Genomic DNA, 23445 nt, shown 5'->3' with positions numbered 1-23445 from the left:
AGTGCCTCATCCCAAATCTTTTTCATACTTGAATCCTTTGACATGTACATAAATAATAAATAATGTTTTACAGACTTTGAAAAATATGTTTCTTTTATTTAGGAGCTTTTTCCCCCCCGCTGCACCTTGATCACAAACCGAACAGTCAACATAAATAAACAGGAAGCGCTTCATGTCCAGCTTCGCATAATCCAGAATTTTCAAGTCCACCATTAACATTATAGTCCAATAATAACTTGGAATACACACAGGCAGTGGCTATCCTGTTACGGAACAGTACAATGTCTTTGCATATTCTTTTGTAAAGAAAAAGTCCCTGTAAAACGCTTGTACAAAGGCCGGTAAATATGTAAAAAATTAGAAGTTCAGGGCATCCATTTCTTTTCTAGTGCTGCAGGTGGCATGTGTGCGAAAGTAATATAATGCACACACTTTTCAAGTCAGTCCATCTCTCTCTCCTTACTGTCGCTCCACTTCAGTGTCATCCTCACTGTCACTGGCCAGCACCTCCTGGGTCGTCACTGGCTGAGTGCTCATCTGAGAAGACGCAGGAAGCACCGATCCAAAGAACAGGGAGCAGAACTGCCAGAGGAAAACACAGGCCAAGAATATTATGAGAATACGATTATCTAATTCAAGATTGAATGCACAAGTCTTCAAATTATATCCAGCTAATCTTTAGTCACAGATATAACTGGAAAAATATTGAACTAGATGATGCCCCTTTTAATTTATTGTTTTGTAAAGTAAAGTAAGGGCTGGAGTTTCGCACTTGTTTTTATTTTATTTTCTATAACTGTGACAGTTACAGTCTGTAATAAAATTATAATTTAAAAAAAAATATATTTTTTTTTGGCATGTTAGCTTTCATTAGACAGTTAGGAGAGACAGAGATGAAATGGGGCAGAGAGGGGAATGACATGCAGAGAACGACCACGGGCTGGATTCGGACCGGTGGTCTTCTGCATCTGAGGACTGAGCCTCTATGAGTGGGCGCTCTAACCACTATACCACGAGTGCCCCACCCCTCTATCTTATGTTTATCTAACATTTTTCCAAGTAAGTAGTTCATTGATGAATCTGAATATTAAACCATACCTTTTTATTAGGTGGTGCGGCTGAATCGTCCGTTTCATCGTTCTCTTCTTCGTTGTCCTCACTGTGTAGCCTGGTCCTGTGATTGGCTGCTGCAGGTGGTTTCGAACACGTAGACTCAGCCAATGGGGGTGTGGGTTGACGCGTAGCCGAGGGGCCTGGCGCAATACTGGTGTCCATGGCGATGAGGTAGCAGTCTATGTCGTCGTCCATGAAGTCATCGGGAGGGGGTGCGGGCGGCAGCGTGTTCGCTCTGAGGAGTGGAACAGACGGTTCAGAGCTTTATTGTCAGGGCACAAGTACAACAAATTTGAGGTAGAAGCTCTCCAATTGGAAGAAAAATAATAAGGGTAGCTGGCTCCAAACAACGAGCTTCAATGACTGACAGTATATGTTACCTAATCTGTGCTGCCTTTATGAGTGCAAATTTCTAAAAGTGTTGAAAATTCTGCATCATACCTTCTACCTTTATGACGACTGTACATTGCAAATAAGGGCTACAGAAGGACAGATGTGGTCCTAAGAACAACTGTAGCTTCCAGTCAGCTGGCTCTGCACTATCCCAAGTAAAATATTTCTGAAACAATTGTTAATACAAATCATATTCTTGTCCACCAGGTGGCGTTGCATCTCTGCAAGTAAATTCTGAGGAGATCATGTATGTCATTAAAACTGAACAAACCATTTGGACTGACACTGGCTGACAAGAACCATTCTGGTCTGTAATAAACTATAGTTTTCCATTTAATGCATTCACTTTAGTTTGAGCGTTACCGTCTACTGTTGTTTTTACTGTGTTTGGAGTCATCAGAGAGCGTGGCCAACACAAAGTTTCCCTCCAGGACACTGTCTGCCACGGAAAGCACTACAGGGCTGACCAACACAAACACACACAACATGTAAATGTCAGTACACTGTAGAAGCATAAGTGATCGACCAACATCTGGGAATATGCTTACCTGCCCGCTTCATCAAAGTACATAGAAATAGGGAGACCAGTAGACTCTGCAAACACTAATAATCCCTAAAGGAGAGATGACAAACACTCACTTAGCAAACCTCCTGCATGAGTAAATAATTCCAGGTATTTTATTTTGAAAATAAAGATCAACTACAACATACTTTAACTTTGCAGCAATAGCCCTCAGCTTATTTTCCCTTTATAAGGTTTCTCTAGAAGTCTGTCTTACCCGTAACTCCTTCAGACAAAAGGTGACGCTGTTGTGAGCTTTGACGGCGAAATGGTCAAACTCGTCCGAGGCCAGACACAGCTCAGTCAGCATGGCCCTGGCCTGGTCTGAGAGGGACACAAGGTGGTAACAGTAAGACTGAATGGAGTGCAAAACTGAAAACTAACTTGTGTGTTTCAATTAACTTTATATTCTTGTAATTTCAAATGCTGTCAACTTGCATAGTTATAACAACTATCTCTGTGTAATTTCTCATTCATCTGTTATGTAATATAAAAAGCTCCTTTAAAAACACAATGGCTCATTGGGGCGTGAACATACAGTAGAGAGTGAATTATGACTTTTTAAAATGCACTTCAGTTTTAACAACTGAAATAAGTGAGTTAAGTACGTTGGTAACTGCAGGGTGAAAAACTCCCACGTTACCTGCTTCGTTCTCCACATGGTTCCTGACCCACATCCGTTCATCACTCACTGTCACGGTCACTTCTTCCACTGAAGGAGGGAAGTGAACCACTGTGTCTGCAAGCAGCCTGAAAGCACAGGAAGACAAAAAGTGAGATGGGTATGAGAGAGAAAGAAGAAAAAAAGACTACAAGGTGTTTGGCACAACGGTACAGTTTGCTATGCCGACACTGGCCTCATTACATGTTCCTCTCTGGCAGCAGCTCTAGCCTTTTCATTTATCTGGAAATTGTATTTATTAATTTAATCAAAACAACCGAAATATCATATTTTTAAATACCAGTTAAGGCGAGACACAGCAGGTAAAAACTAAGTTTTACAAGCACTGGTCAATTTCTCGATTTTTGGCTATTTTGCTTCAATAACGTTTATTACTATGGTGAAGATCATTACAGAAGGATCTGGTCATGTGCTATTAATTTTCTGATTTATGATACATTTTATGACAAAACAAACATCCCAAATAATTCATGTTTCCGTCCTGTACATAGATACAAATGCTGTATCCAAAATTTGTTCAGTATAAACTTTGCACACAAGTATGTTTAAAAAATGTAATAAAGATTTTTAACTCTGGCTTAACATCTCGATTTTCTGTTTTTTAAAGATAGGCAAATGTAGGCATAGTTAGGTAGATACTGCCAAATTTGTACATTTGTATTCATTTTTTCAATCTGAAGATTCTGTAATACATAAAATATTTGTTTTAATGTAATCAACTGGCAACGTTTCATAATTATACCTTTAAGGTAACAATGTACCCTATTCACCTGCAGTGGGGGAAACATAGATAAACATTCCAGAGGATTTAAGGTTAAAAGTGACAGATGAAGAAACACTGTGAAGATGTATATTTTTTACTATATAACAAGATATACAGAAAGATTTTTTTTACAGACCTGGGCTGGGATCTGAATTCATTAGCACAGCCGTCCTTATCAAATACTGCCTGTAAGCTCTCACTGTCCTGGAAAGACAGGTTATGTGTCTTCAGGAGGCCTGCGGAGAAAAATAGCGACAAGTCAAACTCGTGGAATAAAAATGCGACGAATGCATGATGTCACCCAATAAATCAAATATGTGTCAGAGAGCAAATGCCATGTAGTCCTTTTTTAAAAATCCTCCATATAAGGCAGCTCTTAGTGAAGCACCGGTACCGTGTTTGCAGTGCAGGGTGAAGATGAGGCGGTTCTTCTGCTCGTCCAGCTCAATGTGACACTTTTCCACTGTCTTCTCCAGAGAGGCTAGAGACCTGAATACAGCCTGCACACTCTGACTCACGGAGCACAAGAGATGGAAGGAAATAAATAAATAAATGGGGGGACATAATCAAGACTTAGGTGTATATTGTACACTGAAAATGCATTGAAAACCGTATTTTAGCCACAATCAAAGGCATTTTTTTTTAAACGTGACGATACAACTGCTTGGTGACTCATGCTCTACCATTAGGAATAACTGCCATATTCTTTTAAAACAAGGAAGTACAGAGAGGCTGTTAAAATGTTTTGCAAAGATAACAACACGGGCATACCACGGTGGCAACATGACAGGAATAAAAAAAACAAAAAAAAAACAGAGATGATATCTGGGTAAAATATATATATTCACATATTTGTATTACGGATAGAAAAAACACCAGAATAGGATAAAAAAAAATGGTGTGATGCTGCGATTAAGTATATGTATTGTCAGGATAACCAGTGACATCTACATAAGGTCAGCTGCACAGTTCATGGCTTCCAACAACCTGTATTAGTTGTGACAGGTGGTGGTTGATGAAGGATTACTTGTTCTTATTGATCTGGGCTTTGGGGGGTGCATGACACGTAATACACATAATTAATGACGACTCCTTAATTGTGTAAAGCATCAGAAGAACTGTGGCTTATCTCTTTCTCTCAGCACACCTTAATTGCGATCTTGCAGCGGAAGGCGTGCCCACTCGGGATGGTGTACCTGCACAAGAGACGAGATGGTAGGGGAAGTTGGCTTAAAACTGCAATTACATGACACACACAGAAATGTGATGTTCAGTGACTCACTCACTCTCTAACACAAACACAAACACAGGCACGCACATACACACGCATGCAGCAGTGCCATTTATACACACGCACCTGCTGAAGAAGAGTGGTGCGAACAGGAAACAAGCATATGCCGACCGAGAAGAGTTCACAGACCGCAGGGCCAGCTACAAGAGAGAGAGAGAGAGAGAAATACAAATGAGTGCCAAGTGTTGACACAAAATGTGCAGCAACAGGAAGCAACAGGACGATATGCATGAGAGCAGGAAGTGTTCATGTATGTAACACACAGTATCAGAGCAGCTCACCCCATCTTCCTGAGGCTCAAGATACAGCTCATCACCGATCTTGGACAGAGACTGGATGGCTTTGGCTAGCACTGGACGGTACACACACACACACACACACACACACACACACACACACACACACACACACACACACACACACACACACACACACACACACACACACACACACACACACACACACACACACACACACACACACACACACACACACACACACACACACACACACACACACACACACACAATTATAACTTGCATTTTTATTGTTACTAATGCTACATTACTAATGTTAAATACAGGGCAGAACAGACTGGACATATTTGCTACCTTTCACGTTTCCTCCAGTAACGACGCAGTCCATTTTTCTTACACTAAAATAGGTATACCGCTTAAGTTAGCAAATAGGCTAAACGTTAGCCCAACCAATGACGGAACTAGTGTAGTTCTAATTATTTGCAAACCGAGCAGAATTTCTCCCTGTGCCGAAAACATAATCCGTTTAGTTTAACCCTTATTTTACTTTTTATTTTCTGAAGCGGTTGGACCATGGACTGAGCAGTATCTATTCGTTGTTTACGCCGCCATAATCCACTTCCGCTCTGTCAGCAAATCAGAGGGGATGGAACTCAGAGGGGCGTGCTTTTTGTGTGAACGCATGCGCAATGGACTTCTAAAGTGACTTATCAGCTGCATTATTATTGATAAAAGTTTACACGGTATTTACAGTCAGCTACGTCCTGCATGAAACCGGATTTTAAACACCTGTCATCACAATACAAATGTTATATAATATTTGATTGTTGCGGAGAAAAAAACATTGGTTAATCAAATAACTGATAAATAAATTCATTTATAACCTCTATTTAATTTCAGGGAGGTCCATTGAGAGCATTCTCCCATGACGCCCTGGTTACACATAAAATAATAACAAAAAGTACCCTCCAGTCTCTATTACAGTGTCATGATAGAGGAGTAGCCTATACTAAAAATATCATATTTGATTCCTACAGCAACAGTAAAGATTGTGTATTCACTTTTTGGCGCTAAGAAAAAAGGCTATATAGTTCACAGATATCCTACAACAGGGGTTATGCCAAAGGTCATTGCTGGGATTTTTCATATGTATTTCATTTGTAAGACATAAATAACAGCTGCTAGCTATAAATGCCCTGTAATTACAACTTGAGGGTCATGGTGGGAAGAAAGAAGAGGGTGTGTGCGCACATGAGTGAGCGAGGGAGCCATGTAATATCGGAAGGAAGGAAGGGAGGGCAAACGGAGAGATGGGCAGAGAGAGAGAGAGAGAGCGAGAGGGAGAGAGTCACTGTCAGTGCTCAAGTATCTCACCTCACTGGTCTTTCTCGTTGGTTAGCTTGTGTTGTCTCTCCTCCCAGCACAGGTGATATAAATGGCACTGGCTGAAGAGGTGCAACTGAAACCATGGACATTTGGCAAAAGAGAGAGACTTTGAAAAGACACAAGAATACAAACTTCAGCTTTCTGTCACACCAACGCAAAAGGGACTGCTGCTGAAACTTTTGAGGATTATGGAAGAGTGGAGGCAGCGAATCATCCGCAAGGGGAAGCAGCCCACACAGAAAAAGAAGAATGTCTATACCGGCTGAGTAAGTTAAACCTTGAGACGACAATAAACTGTTGAGAGGATAATGGAAAAAGATTGGAAAATTAAAACAGAGGGAAACAACAATATCAAGAGGCTTAATAATTAATAATTAATAATAATTGCTTGGATTTATATAGCGCCTTTCATGATACTCAAAGCGCTTTACAGAGTTCCAGACAATTCGTTCACACACAGTCATACCGGTTAACAACACAAGTTGGACAAAGGGCTGACGTGATTCACACAATACTCATTTCTTCTGTCGTAAAAGTCACATTACATAAAACTTTGTAGAATCCCTCCCTGTTTGGCGGAATATTTTGTAGTGTTTACATGCACTCATCGTTGTCATGCTTGTCTGTGACACCTGGATTTGACACACAGCAGCTCTGCTCCCAGATGTCTCAGTCACGTAGCCCAACAGACTCACAGGCCCTGCTGCAGTCCATGCTGCAAAAACTGAAGCTCCAGCCGGGAAGAGAGGGCCAGGCGTACCTGCACACACCTGTACCCGTCACGGCTGCTTCCACATGGGGGCAAGACGGAGAGAAAGGAGCCTTCAGCCTCCAGAGAAATAACAACAGTCCTATAAATGGCTTTGGATCTAATGGTTTCTCCTCAAAAGAGTCGGGGATCCAGCTACAACAACCAGGTCATGGCTGTGAAAAGGAGAAGAGTCTCGTTTCCTCCCACACCCAGAAAGACAACACTGATGGCGACACGGGTGTGGACAGTGTGTCGGGGCAGGCCAAGCAACCTGGGGTCATCCCAACAGCAACCAAGCAGCTGTTTCCTGCTAAATCACTTAAGGATGCAGATATCACTTCCTTTGAAAGGACTGATGGGGAGCGGGTACGTTTTGGCAGTTCTGCAATGACAAGTCCCACAAGCATGGGACAAAAAAGTCTGGACCAGGACCAAGGTTTCACACCCAGAGCCTACGTATGGGGCCTGAAGCCCGCAGCAGATGCAAGTCTTGACCTGGGAAGTCAAGAGGACAAAGTGTCCCATGTGGGAAACGGGGGATTAGGAGCTTTGGCACAAAACAAAGACATGCAGATCGTCCCGAGCGGCCACATAACGACAAGCAACTCCAGTAGAAAGCAGCTTTCGCCAGAGAATAAAACAGGGAGGTGGACTCAGAGGATCAAGCAGAGATGGAGGGACAGGCCGGGGAGTTTGGGCAAAAAGGGAAAAGGACAAGACGGAAAGAAGGAGCAAGGAACTGAGGTGAGTAGTACATTCTGATTATACGTCTGCTTGTCAAAACTTCATAAATAAACATCTGAAGTGAAACTGCAACTTGTTTTAACTTCCTAGATTTCCCCTCAAAATCAGCTGTTAGCAGCTGACACTGGCATCAATACATCAAATAAGGAGGAAGAAAGGACCATCTTTTCACCAGACAGCAGTGATCCCAGTAAAATCACTCACACGGACACAAAAGACAGCTCCAATGAAGGTCACCTGAGGTAAACCTATTTAAAGAATACTGTACATCTAAAAGAATACAGAGGTCAGCATGATGCAGGCTAAAAGTTCCCACAGTTGGGCTGTAGATTATTATTTTAACTGTAGCTATTCGTTTGGGCAGATATTTGTTCCCTCTTCTGCTTATCTTTTCTGGTCCAATGTGTCAAACACACCCCTGTCAACGAGAACGTCATCGGCTGACACACACACACACACACACACACACACACACACACACACACACACACACACACACACACACACACACACACACACACACACACACACACACACATTGCGATAATTCTCATGAGACTGATCATAATAACATACCTTTAAAAGGGAACATCATCATAGGAAAGCATTCAGATGATTTGCTGAATATAAAAGTAGTGACATCACAAAGTAAAAAAAAAAGCTTTATAAAGCTGTACAAGTCGCTATGTGCAAATGTACGTGAAGTAACCAAGGCAAAAGTACTCATTGTGCATGCAGAACTGCCTTTGTCTGTGTTTTGTATTATGATATAATCACTAATGATCTTATGTGAGAGCTGCATTTTAAAGGTGGGGTCGGGATTCTGGAGAAAGCTTGTTGTCAAAATCACTTTCGGTCAAATTCAGTGAATATCTTCTCACGCTCCACTATCTGTCCGAACTGTATGTGCGCTTAAAAATAATCCAATGTTAATACACAGCCTAGGCTCTGTAAACTGGTATATAAACAAAGGGGGCCCACTGTAGCTAGCAACAAGCCAGTTGTCAGAGCCTAGGCTGTGTATTAACACTGGATTTTTGTTTCACCGCACACAAAGGCAGCGGTTTGTGAGGAGACATTCACTGATTTTGACAACAAGAATTCTCCAGAATCTCTGACTCCACCTTTATTTTCATGGTGGAGCTGAGTTTATACTGTTGGGTAGGCTAATTGACTGCAGCAATGCATCATGTGTTATATGCTTATTATAATTGTATAATAAGTCGGCAAGGTAACTATAACTGTCATATAAAATTAGTGGAGCAAAATACAATCGTATATAAAACTAAAACAATTTGAATATAAAGGAAATACTTACGTTTAATACAAGTTATCTTAATGTAGTTCTCAGTATTTGTGTAAATGTACTTACCTGAAGTTTTTAACTTCTCTGAATTATGGGGATATAGGTCACACAGTGAATACTTTTGGGACAGGCTTTTGTGGGGTTGAATCAAACTAAAGTGCCTAGGTTCATCATAATGAAGGAACATGTGAGCATGTGTGATGGTGTGGCTCATTGATATGTTTTGAATGTGTCTTGGACAACAGCAAAGCTCCACGGTACAGAGGAGTTAGCTAATAAGCTTGTCAGTCAGTGGGATCAATTAATTTGTTGTTGTGTATTTTTTTCAAATGATTTCAAACTTTTCCTCATCTGAATGAAGGTGATGGTGAGGTGATGGTGAGAGGATGTTCACAGTGCATTGAGTTAACAGAATCTCCTCTTTGGCTGCAGGTCCTTTAGTGACTTTGAGTTTGGTCTGGGCTCGTTCAGCTTGCTGGAGGAGATCGTCACGGGTCAGGAGTGGGCCAAGTTCCTAGACCTAAACCCATCGATGCCCTCGGCCGGTCAGAGACCATCGGAAGAACCCGAAATGCCACCGAATCCTCCCGATAGTGGCCATTCGCCTCTGGTTTTCAACCAACAACGGCGAGTTGTGAGCTTCGGGGGCAGCGAGGCGTCTCCAAATTCCGATTTCAGCTTGGCACAGACATCGCCCGTGGCTTTCCGAACTGACAGCATGGACGTTTCAGAAGGAAAACAACAGCAGTATGTTCAGGTCCAGGCTCAACAACAAGAACCAATGGAGCACGGACATTCCCAATCCAATATGCTGACAGAAGAGAGTGGGCAGCAGCAGCATACACCTCCTTCATTTTTAAAGGTCATTTTTAAAGATATCAATTATATGGCAGCAATTTACTATTTTAACAGAAATCATTTAATATAAAGCCTCTGTAAATCTGGTCTATAAAAGTAAACCATCTATTTATGAGATCAAATGTGGGTGTCTCAATAAGCTTTTATAAAAATCAGATTGAAAACAAATGTTCATAAATATAATAAAACTTCATTAAAAAATAAGCTCTTTTTCTATTGAGACAGTTTTACAGGACTTTGTGGGTGTGGCCATATCAAATGATCTCGATGGCAACAGTCATTGTTTTTAAACCTTTCGGTCAGAGAACTGCCGTAATTGGTTCAAAATACTCATTGTGTAATAAGAAATAGAGCATCTAAACCGAACATTTCTGTAAAGTTTATTAAACATAAATAACAATATCTTTATTTGTTATTTATTTAGACTGATACACATGCCTTACTCTTTCCAGATGCTTACTATCATGCAACCAAAGCATCCAAATTACATAGCTAGAAGGCTCACTTATGTTTTGTAAGACTTCATCGTTCAACCTGTTGTCTGTTTGTGATTACAGCCTGCAGATATGCTGAACAACTCAGCACTTAAGAGCAGAATCCAGCTCACCAGAAAGAGACAGCATCAGGAGTGGAGAACTGAGAGGCTATCAACTGGGAAAATAAGTGATGGCAAAGAGGCATACAGAGGTCAGAGCAACTTGATGCTCATATATGACTGAAATTAAGTTATTTGAAACATTGGGAACTATTTTTCATTTATTTCTTGCTTCTTGTCTCACAGAGATGCTCAAGTCTTCACAGAGCAGCCACGTGATGGAGCAGACAGGGGGGTCCCAATCTGTTGCAGTCATTCCGTTATATGCTTCTGCACTGCCTCTCTCTCCGTCTTCTACTAGACCTTTTCCTCCTGCACTCAAGGGTGTCCTCAAACACTCCCAGGATTCGGAGCCATCAATGGAAATAGAGACAAAAAGGGTAAATTGATAATAAAACAAAATAGTCACACTGCCTCCTAGTGGCACAAATGTCAAACTGTCGTCTACAAAGTATGTCAAACATGCAAATCATAAGCAGGTTTGAGTATTTAGTGTGTTTACAGCAGGTACGTCACTATAAGAAGTGCACTCAAAATAGTCCCACTAATATTTTTAAAACAGAATTTAAGACACTTTTCTCCCACAATGCAATGCACAAAGGACATGATGATCACAGCTGGAATAATTGTAGTTGGTGGTGAAACCACAAATAAATTATTGAACTTGAACAAAGTTCTCTCTCTCTCTCTCTCTCTCTCTCTCTCTCTCTCTCTCTCTCTCTCTCTCTGTAACCAAGGGACAAATTCAAGTAGAGTCAACTTTATTTATATAACACATTTATAACTAAAATGCTGTAGAGTAAAAAGAGTAAAACAATAGACATGAGTACATCATGAAATAAGATGTTAAAAACAGTATAAGTAAACATTAGGATATCATAATATAACAGTAAAGTAGAATCTTCTGGGATAAACTGGTCCCTTTTACAATTGATGGTAATTGATTTATTGAAAAGGTTTGAACTCAAACTGTCTTATAATTACTAATACCAAATTATTAAATAGAACTTTCCTCTTTTTTCACAAGTGAAGGAACCATAAGATACAGTTTTACAGAAACATTAAGTCATTGTTGTTACACAGAGCAAACATAAGACTATAGACAAAAGCAAATATAACATTTTAACAAGCTGTCCATCTTGTCTTTTCTGTTCTCCCCTGTTATTCCATCCATCCTTACTCGGGTATCAGAGGCGAGTTGAGGAGAAGCGGCATGTTCGTTTTTCGGAGGAGGTGGTGACCATACCTCCTCCTCCCGAGCTGGATGTGGACCTTACTGACTCTGAGGAGGATTCAGAGGAGGAGGAGGACTCTGTGATCGAGCAGGACTGGGAGGTGTTTGAGCAGGCAGCCACAGAGGAGGCCGCACCAGCACGCCGCTCTGCTCTGCCTGCCTGGATACTGGCTCTGAAGAGGAAGAATACTGGCCGCAAGCACAGATAGACAAACATGGGGAGCATTTAGTCTCACAGATCCGTCTTTTTTCGTACCGATAAAGAAACATTAGGCCGAGACACTTTGTCTCAAATGCAGCCTCATCTGGCTTTAAGGTGTATCCATCCATCGCATCATAACCTCAATAACCTTTTTGGGATTTTTTTTCTTGGGAAAGATATGAGGTAAAGACTTAAAAAAGACAACACAACGCTGTGTTAAGTTATCTGTATTCATCAATTTACACAAGGCACATTGAAATTTGCATTTCCCCTCTGAAGTTACCACACTTCGGAGGGGGTCAGAGTGCAGAGTCTGCCATAGTACAGCGCCCCTGGAGCAGTTCAGGGTTAAGTGCCTTGCTCAAGGAGAAAATGGTAGAGATGGTGGGCACCGTAGATATAATACCAGCCACCACTAGTTTTACAAATAACACCCTCTTGTCCGGTGCCGGGGATTGAACCAGCGACCTCATGGTTACTAGTCGGCCCCATCCTGCCATCCTACCAGCTTGTGTTAGGGTCGGCCCATTCCAGAAAGCTGCATTGCTGAGAGTATTTCAAGCTTTTGTAGCTACAAATCATCCTCTGGCCTGCCACTCATTAGCAACAGTAATGCTTTGCTAAATATTCTTCCTCCAGCTTTTACAGCTTTTACCAGACACAGTGTCTTGTCGTCGTCCTCCTCCTTCAATAATCTCAGACTGCTCTCTGCCCTGCTGTCTGTGTCACTGACACAATGTCTCCCTCATAATGGCTCCCTATCCGGCCTTCCAGGAAATTAACCCCAGAGGAGGAAAGGAAGTGAGATATTTGAGTTAAGAGCTGAGACAGACAAACAAACAGTGGTTTCCCTCATCCAGAGTGGTTACTGTCATCACTGACATTAATCACTTGATGGAATGGTAAACCCTGACAGAATGATTGACCTCTGTGTAAGATTCTAACAGGCTTAAGTATTCCAACATGGGAGACAGTGAAGAATTGCACAGCAATATTTTGCTTATTTGCAGTGAAATAAGAGGACTGGAACCACTCTCAACATCAGTGCCTTACGTTTACATTTAATTTTTTAAGGATTTGTGTCTTTGTGCTAAGCTAAGCTAACCTTCCGCAAGCGGTACTGTAGCTGAATATGTACCGTAGGGACATGAGAGTGGAGACGTTAATTTTTTCTGTTTTGGAATTCACATCTTGTTATTCTGGAAAGGGTACTGGAAAAGTATGTAAACACCATGGTAAACACCCAGGTTTGGACTACATTGTCGTTGTCCCCCCCCCCCCATACATGGAAAACAGATATAAGACAGCTTCTAGCTACCTCATTCTCCTGGTCACATTTTTATTTTCTCCAGAAAACATCTGCAGAAGGTGCATTATCTGTGAATGTACTGTCAGAAACCTTGGAGAAACCTATTGTTCATTCTGTTTATTTAGACGCACTGACCAGTGGCATGATTCAGATAAATAGAGTACTTTATGGCACTGTGTATCATATTCCATCTCCTTTCCATTACATGCATTTTATGATCAAGTGTGATCAAATTAGTAAATGCAGTGTGGCATCCATTCACACTATCTTTTCTTGTAAATCACTGTCGGGGCCATTAACATTAAGAGGCTTTTTAGCTCATCTCAAAAGTAGCACTTTTGAGACTTAAATGTGTGTGAGCAATAAAGACAATATTTAAAAAAAAAACTGTGAAAGTAAACCTCATAAAATAAATAATAAATACATTTAGGCTTAATTTTGAAATTTCTGGACAAAAATAAGTGGTTCACATTAGTGCATTAGTCAGTAAAGTATTATCGCCCATGGTCCGTCATCGCCCAGAAGTGGACTAATAATGGCCCATTTGCAAACCTCAAAAACCACCCACACACATTTATCCTTCTGCTGACCCCTTTCAAACACACACACACGTCATTATCTGCCATGCCTTTACACCAGGGGTGTCCAAACTTTTTTCACTGAGGGCCACATACAGAAAAATCTACGAAGGGCCGGGCCACTTGGCAAAAATAACACATTTATCAGGACATGTAGCTTCTCTGATGTTTAGTTTCATAGTGTCTTCATAAATTGTAATCCTTCTTCACGGCAACACTTTCCTTGCAAATTAAACAGACACACTTCCCAAGGGGCCCTAAGCAGAATTTGATTAGGGGGCCCCCTCCAATGTTAGCACTGCCCAAATCATTGACTATTGTTAAATGCCTTCAGACACCCAGTGTTTTCTGCTATTGCCTCCAATGCCCAGCTGGGTGAAAATAGTAGCCAGCTGCGGTCCCAACCCTCGTAGAGGGTTCCGGGGGGATTTTTTTTTACTTTTTAAAGTGAAATGCATGAATCTGGTGCACTTCGAGAGGAAAATTAAGAATCATGAAATTAAGAAATCTGAGGAATTTTGTGTGAACAAATAATTTGGAGATACTGTGTCAGATGAATTATAAATTATTGAAGGACACATGGATTTTCCATAATAATATTAATTCAAAATAAAATATTATGCAGGGTCCTCTGGGATGGGCTTGGTGCTCTTTTTCTTTTATGGGAAATATTTCTTTGTAATATAATGAATGCATTTAAATTATTTAAAAACTAAAAGGGCCATATTAAATTATATTTTTAAAATCGGCCGTGGGCCAATAAAAATCGGGTCGCGGGCTGCAGATGGCCCGTGGGCCGTAGTTTGGACACCCCTGCTTTACACCAATAGGAGACTCTTTAGTGCTATTATTTGTGATGGACACAGAAGAAGTGCAGGTGCAAGAAAAGACAAATATACAAAAATGTTACGCAAATAGTTTATTCTCAGCACTGTTTTAATATTGAACATGTTTTTTTATTTTTGTATATCTGGCTCGAGCAAAGATAACCAGAGCTGAGAAGAGGATTTACTCAGCATTAGGATTTTGTCTGTCAGTCTGTAGTTGCGTTTAATGCAGTCAAGAAGAATCTGTAAAATGCCTTGTAAAATGAAACCTCTTCTAATAAAATAAAAGTTTTACTGCTACCCTGTGAGTCGAAATATCCTTTGAATTAAGCATGATTTATCTTTGGTGGAGAGTGGCTATTCACCTGAGTTTCATCGTTTTTCAGGAGAATTTTGATGGAATATTGCTAACCAGGAGGGCTCCAGTGTGCCGGTTATTGTTATGGGCTACAAAGCTGTAGTTCATTTCTTCCCTGAAACTGTTAAGATGGCAGCAACATTGTCGTTCTTTAGCTGATTTCATAAACTTGCCCAACTAAAAAACTGACTGCTTGATACGGACAGCCAGAGTAAAGGCATACTTCATTCAAATCTTTAATATAAGGCAATAATGTAAAGAGAAAGAAAGCTAGAAAGAAAGATTGTCACGTTTTCTTCAGAATGTGGTCAGTTAGAGATGGTGGTCAGAGTTGGCGAGGGAAATGGCTCCAGAGTCATAGGAGCTTGGGATACCTGGTTTGAGGGAGAACTGGCTGGCTGGGCTCTGAGCAAGGGAAGCTGCGATTTGCTCCTCTGACACCTGCATGGGACATTTTAAAAAACAAAAACAAGACAATATTTAGTAACAATACTTAGCTTCAGCAGAGAAAAAGCACAAATAGACTGTACTTGTCTTGGTCACTCTGTCTTCAGTGTCTATGTGAATGCATGCAAATGTAGGCTATACAACCTCTTCAAACTTCTTGGCTTTGTATTGATCCGCCCCTTTCAAGAAGTTCAGTAAGATAATGTCACAGAGAACCGTGCCCTGCGAAAACACAGATATTAAAGAACAATGTTTAACAAAAGTAGACGGCAATAAGAAAAGTAATTTAAAAGAATCTTTTTTCAGTATGATTGGAACATTCCTACCAGTCCAATAGAGGTGAAGGCGGCTACCAGGTTGATCAGTGTCGGGACTGTGCTAAACTTTCCTGCCTGGAAAAGACAAGCAGGAAGAGATTTCATTCATCCCGTAAACACCTTTATGATAACATGATATATGACTCATTGTATTATAAATAATGAGTGGAAATAATCTTTGTCATCCTATGTTCACGAGATGTTTAGCTAGCGATTACAGTATAACCAACTATGTTATAATGGAAGCAAAAACTATTTACCAACGTGGCCGTTCTTGTCTTCTGTACAACCTGTTCACATTGTATTTATGCTTTGTGAAGCTATTTGACAGCTGGCTCCAGCTTTATATTTGACTTACAGACATGAGAGTGGTATCGACGTTCTCATTTAAAGAGAGCACTTAAGTGATTTTCCCATATAGAGTGGAACTACTACTTTAAGTAGACAAATTATCTTGACAAATTAAAATAACACGGTCCACATTATCGGGGATTTTAGTGGCAAACAATCGCTGCCAACTATATGGAAGACCATAAATGACTCAGTAAATATGCAATTAAATGCAACAAAAATAAAATGTAAAATACGTTATTTAGATACCGTTGTATTGATACCCATTCAAATGAATGCCTAAAGCTATTTTAAATTCAACACACAAACTCCCACGTCGCCACAATTTCACACAACTCACATTGCCGGTGACCATGACATCAAAGCGGATTGCATATGCTTTGTGAAGTGTCCGAAATTCAGTACCATTCTCTGTCTTGAAATATTTGGCAAATCTGCATTCAAAGAGAACAAAAGAGTTGCTTGAGAAAGGAATGAAAAAGATGGACTTGACATCAGTTCCAACCGTTCCAGAAAAGCTGCCTCTCTACCTGAAGTTGTAGCCTTTGGAGACGGCGTTCTTGGCAAATGGAGCATCCAGTCGTGTGAAGGAGTATCGGGGTACACAATTTTCAATGTCAAGGTCCAGGTTACACTTCCACTGAATGTTTATTCCTATTTCTCCACCCTGAAAGACAAGAATCAGGAGAAGAAAGACTCACTTTGAGACTCTACACCCGTAAATATTTGCTCAATAAGATGGTGTCTTCTTAGTGTTAATTTAACCTGATTTTCAATTGCTTAACCTCTTTTTTTTAATATCAGAGTTTGGTAGGACACACCAAAACGTGGTATGTTAAAGAACTGCGGCTATGTAGTGACTACTCCCATGGCATTAAACCAACCAGCAGGTACCTGTAAGTCACAACAGATCGCTAGCTGTTGCTTTGTGTTTGTAGCCTTCTATGCAGTTATGACATTCCAGCCAAGAGGATCAATAGCAAAAGGATATTTTGAAAACGCATGAACTAGGAGGAGATAGAGGATAGGTAAGACCTTTTTTGCAAGGCTCATTAAGTCTTGCCCAGTGTAGGTCAGCACATCCCCAACACGAAAGATGGGACAGAAGGGGCTCTTCTCCGGATGGTAGGTGCAGCTCTTGATCTCCTTGGATGTCATATTGCTGGGAAAGTTCCCCCTGCAAGAGAATGACCTCATGTTTATAATTAATAATCTGTAGTTCTTAGATATTTTCGCACTCGTTTGTTGCACCAAAAGCTGCTTAAATTTAAGAAAATGTGTGCATGCATACCTGGTGACATCGAAGAGTGGGAAACGAACACTGTTTTTGATGAAGATGGTGAAGTTGTACACATCCAGCATGGGGTCACTGGGGAGGAGGTTGGTAGAGGAGAAACAAAGGTGAGCTCTCATTTAGCTTTATAGTCGTTCGGTGCACAAACATAGGTGTGTGTGTGTGTGACTCTTACATCTGGACACTGTCGTTTTCGACTGGACACCATCCTTTAATCTCACACTGACCCTTGGAGTCATTATTGGGGTTAAGGCAAACACCTGTTATTACGCCTGGCATGTAACACAGAAATGATCCGGTTAGTTTAAAGGTCATTATGCAAAGTACGCTTTGTCATGTTTTTTTTTCAACATTATAGTTTATATAATCTAAGTACAGCCATTCTTGTCCTCTGTAAACTTTACTTGAACCTATCAAAGAACTTATCATTCTCCATCAAGCACAATAAGACTGCAGAGTTCAATCAGTGCAACACATACAGTGAACTTGGATTTTGATACACATCTTTTCCCAATGTTACAGTAGTTTCATACTATTGTCCTTTTTGGCCACTCCAATCACTAGTGCCCTAACAGCATTTATAGATGTGCATCAAAGTCTGGCTCACTATCATTCTATTTAACAATGTGACAAAATCTACAGTAGAGCCATGATGTGAGGTGAAGAAGAATAAAGACTCACCGTTAGAGAGTATGGCGCCGAAATGCTTTTTGCAGTCTTCATCTGTTTTACATGTATACATCGGAACAGTCTGAAACACAAACACAGAAATGTATAATACGCAGATATTGTTTTGGTGCACATGTTAATTTAGCATGTTTCTGTTGCAAGTCCTTCCATTGAATCTGCTTCTGCAAGGACTCAAAAAGCCTGTATCACAAATATCAGTTTTAAATGCCAGCTGTAAAGCTGTCTGCTCAAATGTCAAAGGTATGTGAGTGCAACTTGCCCAATTGTTATGTGATACCTGGAAAGAAGCCAGCACCTCACTACAATGGCAGTGTGTGTTCCCTCAGTAAATTCACACATGTGAAATACAATAGAATAAATGAGACATTGATTAGAAAAAAATTTAACATTGGGGAAGTATGATGAAAGGCTTAATACCATGAACAGGACATTGAAAGTGTGGAATGATTTGAGGTTGTACTCTTGCTCAGTTTCAGATAAACATCTTGGTGCCAGTCCTTCAAATGAAATGAGAAAAATCCAGTGACTTGAATGTGTCCTTACCTCTGCACATGTTCCTTGGAACTGATTCTCCGTGATGATGAGTTTGGTCATGATGCAGAAAATGCCAGCACCCTGAGGGAAACATTAGAATGTTTGGACATCATTTCATACCACCTTAAACTGAGTGTCATCTGTCAGGGTACCTCTATTTCTCAAAGCCAGTCTGTTAAAAGGTACCTAGGGGGCAAAACCCTCTTTTTTTTGGAAAACAGATATGGGCTGTTGTAAAAGGTTGTTCACCAGAAATGATATCTAGGAGTCGGACCTTCAAGGATCACAACCTGGGTGGACAACCTGGTCAACTACCTGCTAGAAAGCTACAGCGGGCCGAAATAGAAAATCGGAACCATGGTTTAATGCAAGGGTATTATAGATATCATCTTGAAACTTTGCCAGTTGATTACTGACATTAAAACAATGATTGTTTGAATATACTGTATATGCAAATTTGGCATATTTCACAAATTAGATATTAAATCTAGATATTGGATAAAGCCAGAGTTAAAATCTTTATTGCATTTTGATATTATATAAGTGTGTTAACTTTCTACATAACAAACTTCCTCTGTGAGAAATGATGTGATAATTCTGGTTTGATAGTGGTTAGATTGACATGATTTGACAGTTTTTTTCATTACTCTGACCCAAAAATCTCAACTTCTAAATCACTTACATCAACTAAACTTTCCATAATCATTCTTAGCACTATTCTGAATGTTATTAAAGAAGGATTTTTTACGCAGCCTTTTTTAATTTTATAAACAAAAAAATACTATGTACAGGTCTTAAAAATGCATTACGGCAGGTTTTGAAGAAGAAAATGTCTCATAAATCAGACTATGAACAACATATGAAAAAATCCTTCTTCAATAACCTACAGAATAGTGCTAAGAATGATTATGGAAAGTTTAGTTGATGTAAGTGATTTAGAAGTTGAGATTTCTGGGTCAGAGTAATGAAAAAAAATCAAATCACATTTATTTATACACTATCAAACCAGAATTGTCACACTATTTCTCACAGAGGAAGTTTGTTATGTCAAAACTTAACACACTTATATAAAGTCAAAATGCAATAAAGATTTCAACTCTAGCTTTAGCCAATATCTAGATTTTTTGTTTTTAAAGATATGCTAATGTGTGCATAATTTGTGAAATATGCTAAATTTTTGAAAAAAACTTCAATACAAAAAATCACTGTTTTAATGTCAGTAACCAACTGGCAAAGTTTCATGATGATATCTATAAGTTAAAAAGATAATGTTTTACCCTTGCATTAAACCATGGTTCTGATTTTCTATTTCGGCCCGCTGTAGCTTTCCAGCAGGTAGTTGACCAGGTTGTCCACCCAGGTTGTGATCCTTGAAGGTCCTAGATATCATTTCTGGTGAACAACCTTTTACAACAGCCCATGTCCAAAAAATCACTTTGCCCCCTAGGTAAGGGGTTAGAAAACTAAAACACACACACACACACACACACACACACACACACACACACACACACACACACACACACACACACACACACACACACACACACACACACACACACACACACACACACACACACACACACACACACCTGTGGGGGGTAGACATAGTCGGCCACATCCATCACACGGTTCTGATGTATACCGAAGCCCTTTACTTTGGTCATCACAGAGGACTCCACTCCGGTGTCGGTCACCTGATAAGCTTTCTCGTGGATGAAGACCCAACTGCAGGACCAAGCATTCAACAGCAGGTCAAGAGTTCAGTTAAAGCGGTGAAGGATATGATAAGCATTGATTAACTGTGAAGGTGGAGTCAGCCATACCTGAGAACGCTTGTTTTCAAAATCTCTTTTGTCAAAATCAGTGAATATCTCCTAAAGATCCGGTACCTAAAGATTACATAGCCTAGGCTCTGTAAACGGGCATGATGCTAGCTTTCTTTGTTTAAATACCCGTTTACAGAGCCGCAAAGAGCAGAGAGAAGAATGCTTTCAGAGAATTGCCACATCAAAAGATTTATTATACCATTAGAGGCACTCTTATAGTGTGTAACCTACCTCTGCATATTGCAGAGATCTTAAAGTTTAAACTTGACAGAACTAACCTCAAGAGTTTAATTTAGGTCTAACGCTGCTTCCACAATGATGATATGTGGGAATCGATGTCGTTTTTGTTTAAATCAAAGTGAAATAAATTGTATTAATTGAAAAGTATCTGCTATATATAGGCTACCGATAGATTAATTTCAAAGCCTGTGCTGTGTGTGGATATTTTAGTCAAATGTAAAGTCTTCTGTGCAGCAGCTTAAATTTACCTGCAGCTAAATCCATGTGACACCTACCCCCTGACAAAAATGAGTCCCTACTAGTTTTACGTTAACATTGATGCTGTTTAAAGAATGTTATTGTATTCACAACATTGCCCTCATGTTCCCCTGAAGCACATGTGATGGTATGTGGATGTGATTTACTATGTAATGTAATGATAATACTGTACAGTACATGAGAGGTACCAACAGAGCCTGATCACCACAGTATTATAGCGATACGATACAGGTACAAAATAATTAATTGACAGTTTATTTGCACTGCAAACATGAACAAAAAAGTGTGATCCTGCTGGTTTCATTTAGAAATTTCAAATTTAAATATTGGGGAATTGCTGTGGTCTACCAGTCCAAGATGTAGGCTATATAATGCGCACTCTCTCCCAGTCCATCTCATATAAAAATAGTAATACTTGGTCAAATATTCTGTGCGGTAGTCAGATTTAAAAAAAAAGTACATTTACCCAGATTCTGTCCTAAAATAAACAATTTGAGGTATTTGTACTAATACACAACTACATTTTAGAAAGAAATATCTTTGTTTTTAAATGTATTTAACAGTTACTCTTGAAGATTTAACTATCCAAATGTATATCTGTTAGTTAAAGTAGGAACAAGACAATAAAATGCTAATTTTTCTGTTTATGTTTAGGAAATAATCCTCAGATTGATTGAAAGGGGCCATTCTGTTACACAATAAGAGTTATGACTTAAATTACACTTAGCTGATAATACTTTATGCATTTTACTTGAATTAAATGTTGACTGTTTTTTATAATGGAATATTTTTAACGCTGTTGTATTGCTGTTCTTAAATATGGAATCTGAAATCTGCTTTCACCGCTGTCCTGCTGTCAACCTAACAAAGAGGACGTTAAGCACGAGATTAGCTGGATTCACTTTTACTACCCTTTCCCTTTAGTCTAAAATGAAAGTAAAGATTAAGGACATATTTTAAACACTACTGGTGGTAACCAACCATTTGGAAACAAAATTCACAGTAATTATATCTTGTGAAGGCGGTTACATGGCAAACTTGTTGGATTTGTTTCTGGTAAATTAAAGCTTGCTATTGTTAATCAAATGTCATTTGTCAAAGCTTTAAGCACCGCAAATTAAATTCCCCATCACATTCATGGCATTGGCGTTGCTGTAAAAAAAATCTCAAGATATCTCAAAACCTTGCCAAATAAACCCAAAATGACATGCATGATAAGAGCCATCTCAGTATTTGTTTTTCACAGTTTCACAGAGAATAAAACACCTAGGATCAGGCAGATAATAAGAATAACCCACAAAACATGCAACAAACAAACCAATCACACATCACTCACTCACCCGACAAAATAAGCAATGATGAGCAGTTGTACCATCCGGTTGATGATGCCCACGGACCAGCTCTTGACCACCACAGACTTGGTGGTCTCGTAGGTGAAGAAGTCAGTGACGAAGCCCCACACCATGGCTGCTTGTCAGAAAGTCTGAGAGAGAAAGTGCCAACACCTGCCCAGCCTCAACAGGTGCCTTCAGATACGTTTGGTGGTGGTTGCTTTAAAAAAAAGGTACTAAAGATGCCCCCACACTTCCTGATTCTATTGAGAGAAAGATGTGGTGATGGATCTTCAAGCTGGTCGTGTCTTTCTCTTCTTGGCGTGGCCTGCAGTGCTCATCCGCTTCATTGCTTTGTACTATGACTTGTCTCTCTCCTCATTGCTTTGTTTTCACTGGTTCATAATGACACATTGTATACCTCCCTATCCTTCTGTCTGTCCCTCCCTCTTCCCTCTCATCTCTTCCTCTCCTCGCCCACAATTCCCCATCTCCCATGCCTCTTCTCTCTCACCGCATCTGGCTTATTACAGCTATGTACTTTTTGAAATCACACAGGACACTAATCAATTTCCCATACACCCATTTTCATTGTCTCCAGACACATTTCAGACATCCTGTTAGAGGGATTTTTTTTTTACATTTATTGGATGGAGCCCACTCTTCCATCAGTCACTCAGTGACTGTGTGAGGGAAGCTAAACCCCAAGACTTGCCAATTTCACTCCATAAACTATAAAGGACGCATCATTGAAAGCTGTTTAAGTTTGTGTAATGCCTTACCTGTTTAGGTTGTCCACAGGCCTTTACTAACGTTTTGCTTTTATCTGCTCAGAAAGATCAAGATGCAGATACTGCTAAATCCGCCAAGTCCTTTCTGAGGGTTTTCTCTAAAAGATCAAGCTGTTAAATGGTTCCTGTTGGTTTTCTTTTCTTCACCTTCTTT

At 40.0% G+C, this 23445-nt stretch overlaps 3 protein-coding genes across 7 annotated transcripts; 1 reads left to right on the top strand and 2 right to left on the bottom strand.

Annotated features, from left to right (window-relative positions):
* Nucleotides 1-23: 23 nt before the first annotated feature.
* On the bottom strand, nucleotides 24-5718 carry rad9a (RAD9 checkpoint clamp component A). 2 transcript variants are annotated; one of them, XM_080035362.1, is made up of 12 exons: nucleotides 5416-5718; nucleotides 5086-5156; nucleotides 4871-4944; nucleotides 4661-4709; nucleotides 3908-4022; nucleotides 3650-3749; nucleotides 2712-2818; nucleotides 2286-2392; nucleotides 2055-2119; nucleotides 1870-1968; nucleotides 1099-1348; nucleotides 24-582 (listed from the first exon to the last, which is right to left on the bottom strand). In XM_080035362.1, exons 1-12 carry the CDS (start codon nucleotides 5447-5449, stop codon nucleotides 460-462), a joined length of 1194 nt encoding a protein of 397 aa, XP_079891488.1. In that variant the 5' UTR covers nucleotides 5450-5718; the 3' UTR covers nucleotides 24-459. The 2 variants fall into 2 exon arrangements, with proteins under 2 accessions (XP_079891488.1, XP_079891489.1); XM_080035363.1 differs by lacking the exon at nucleotides 4871-4944.
* LOC307256418 (uncharacterized protein) lies at nucleotides 4885-15100 on the top strand. Of its 4 annotated transcripts, XM_080035361.1 has the most exons (8): nucleotides 4885-5163; nucleotides 6488-6713; nucleotides 7100-7942; nucleotides 8033-8184; nucleotides 9681-10110; nucleotides 10664-10793; nucleotides 10888-11081; nucleotides 11893-15100. In XM_080035361.1, exons 3-8 carry the CDS (start codon nucleotides 7112-7114, stop codon nucleotides 12142-12144), a joined length of 1989 nt encoding a protein of 662 aa, XP_079891487.1. In that variant the 5' UTR covers nucleotides 4885-5163; nucleotides 6488-6713; nucleotides 7100-7111; the 3' UTR covers nucleotides 12145-15100. The 4 variants fall into 4 exon arrangements, with proteins under 4 accessions (XP_079891487.1, XP_079891486.1, XP_079891484.1 ...); XM_080035360.1 differs by having other exon boundaries at nucleotides 6488-7942; nucleotides 8051-8184; XM_080035358.1 differs by having other exon boundaries at nucleotides 6488-7942.
* Nucleotides 15101-15521: 421 nt separating this feature from the next.
* p2rx3a (purinergic receptor P2X, ligand-gated ion channel, 3a) lies at nucleotides 15522-22634 on the bottom strand (the record flags this gene model as incomplete). The annotated part of the gene is made up of 12 exons (XM_080036042.1): nucleotides 15522-15650; nucleotides 15801-15878; nucleotides 15983-16048; nucleotides 16665-16758; nucleotides 16855-16991; nucleotides 17360-17501; nucleotides 17616-17693; nucleotides 17794-17890; nucleotides 18300-18369; nucleotides 18852-18923; nucleotides 20435-20570; nucleotides 22510-22634. The coding sequence occupies 12 exons, from the start codon at nucleotides 22632-22634 to the stop codon at nucleotides 15522-15524; spliced, it is 1224 nt and encodes a 407-aa protein (XP_079892168.1).
* Nucleotides 22635-23445: the final 811 nt, after the last annotated feature.

This window comes from Ammodytes marinus, assembly GCF_949987685.1.
Source record: "Ammodytes marinus genome assembly, chromosome: 10".
Taxonomy (NCBI): Eukaryota; Metazoa; Chordata; class Actinopteri; order Uranoscopiformes; family Ammodytidae; genus Ammodytes; species Ammodytes marinus.
Note: the sequence above shows the minus strand (reverse complement) of the source record. Positions and strands in the feature narration are given on the sequence as shown.

Bases quoted from the DNA above. Each gene is read 5' to 3' on its own strand.
- rad9a (XM_080035362.1), bottom strand. From the start codon at position 5,449: ATGGACTGCGTCGTTACTGGAGGAAACGTGAAAG. The intron at 2,393-2,711 runs GTAACGTGGGAG...TGTCCCTCTCAG, and splicing joins CCATGTGGAGAACGAAGCAG to ACCAGGCCAGGGCCATGCTG. The intron at 1,969-2,054 runs GTAAGCATATTC...TGTGTTGGTCAG, and splicing joins TACTTTGATGAAGCGGGCAG to CCCTGTAGTGCTTTCCGTGG.
- LOC307256418 (XM_080035358.1), top strand. From the start codon at position 7,046: ATGCACTCATCGTTGTCATGCTTGTCTGTGACACCTGGATTTGACACA. The intron at 10,111-10,663 runs GTCATTTTTAAA...TTGTGATTACAG, and splicing joins CACCTCCTTCATTTTTAAAG to CCTGCAGATATGCTGAACAA. The intron at 11,082-11,892 runs GTAAATTGATAA...CTCGGGTATCAG, and splicing joins TGGAAATAGAGACAAAAAGG to AGGCGAGTTGAGGAGAAGCG.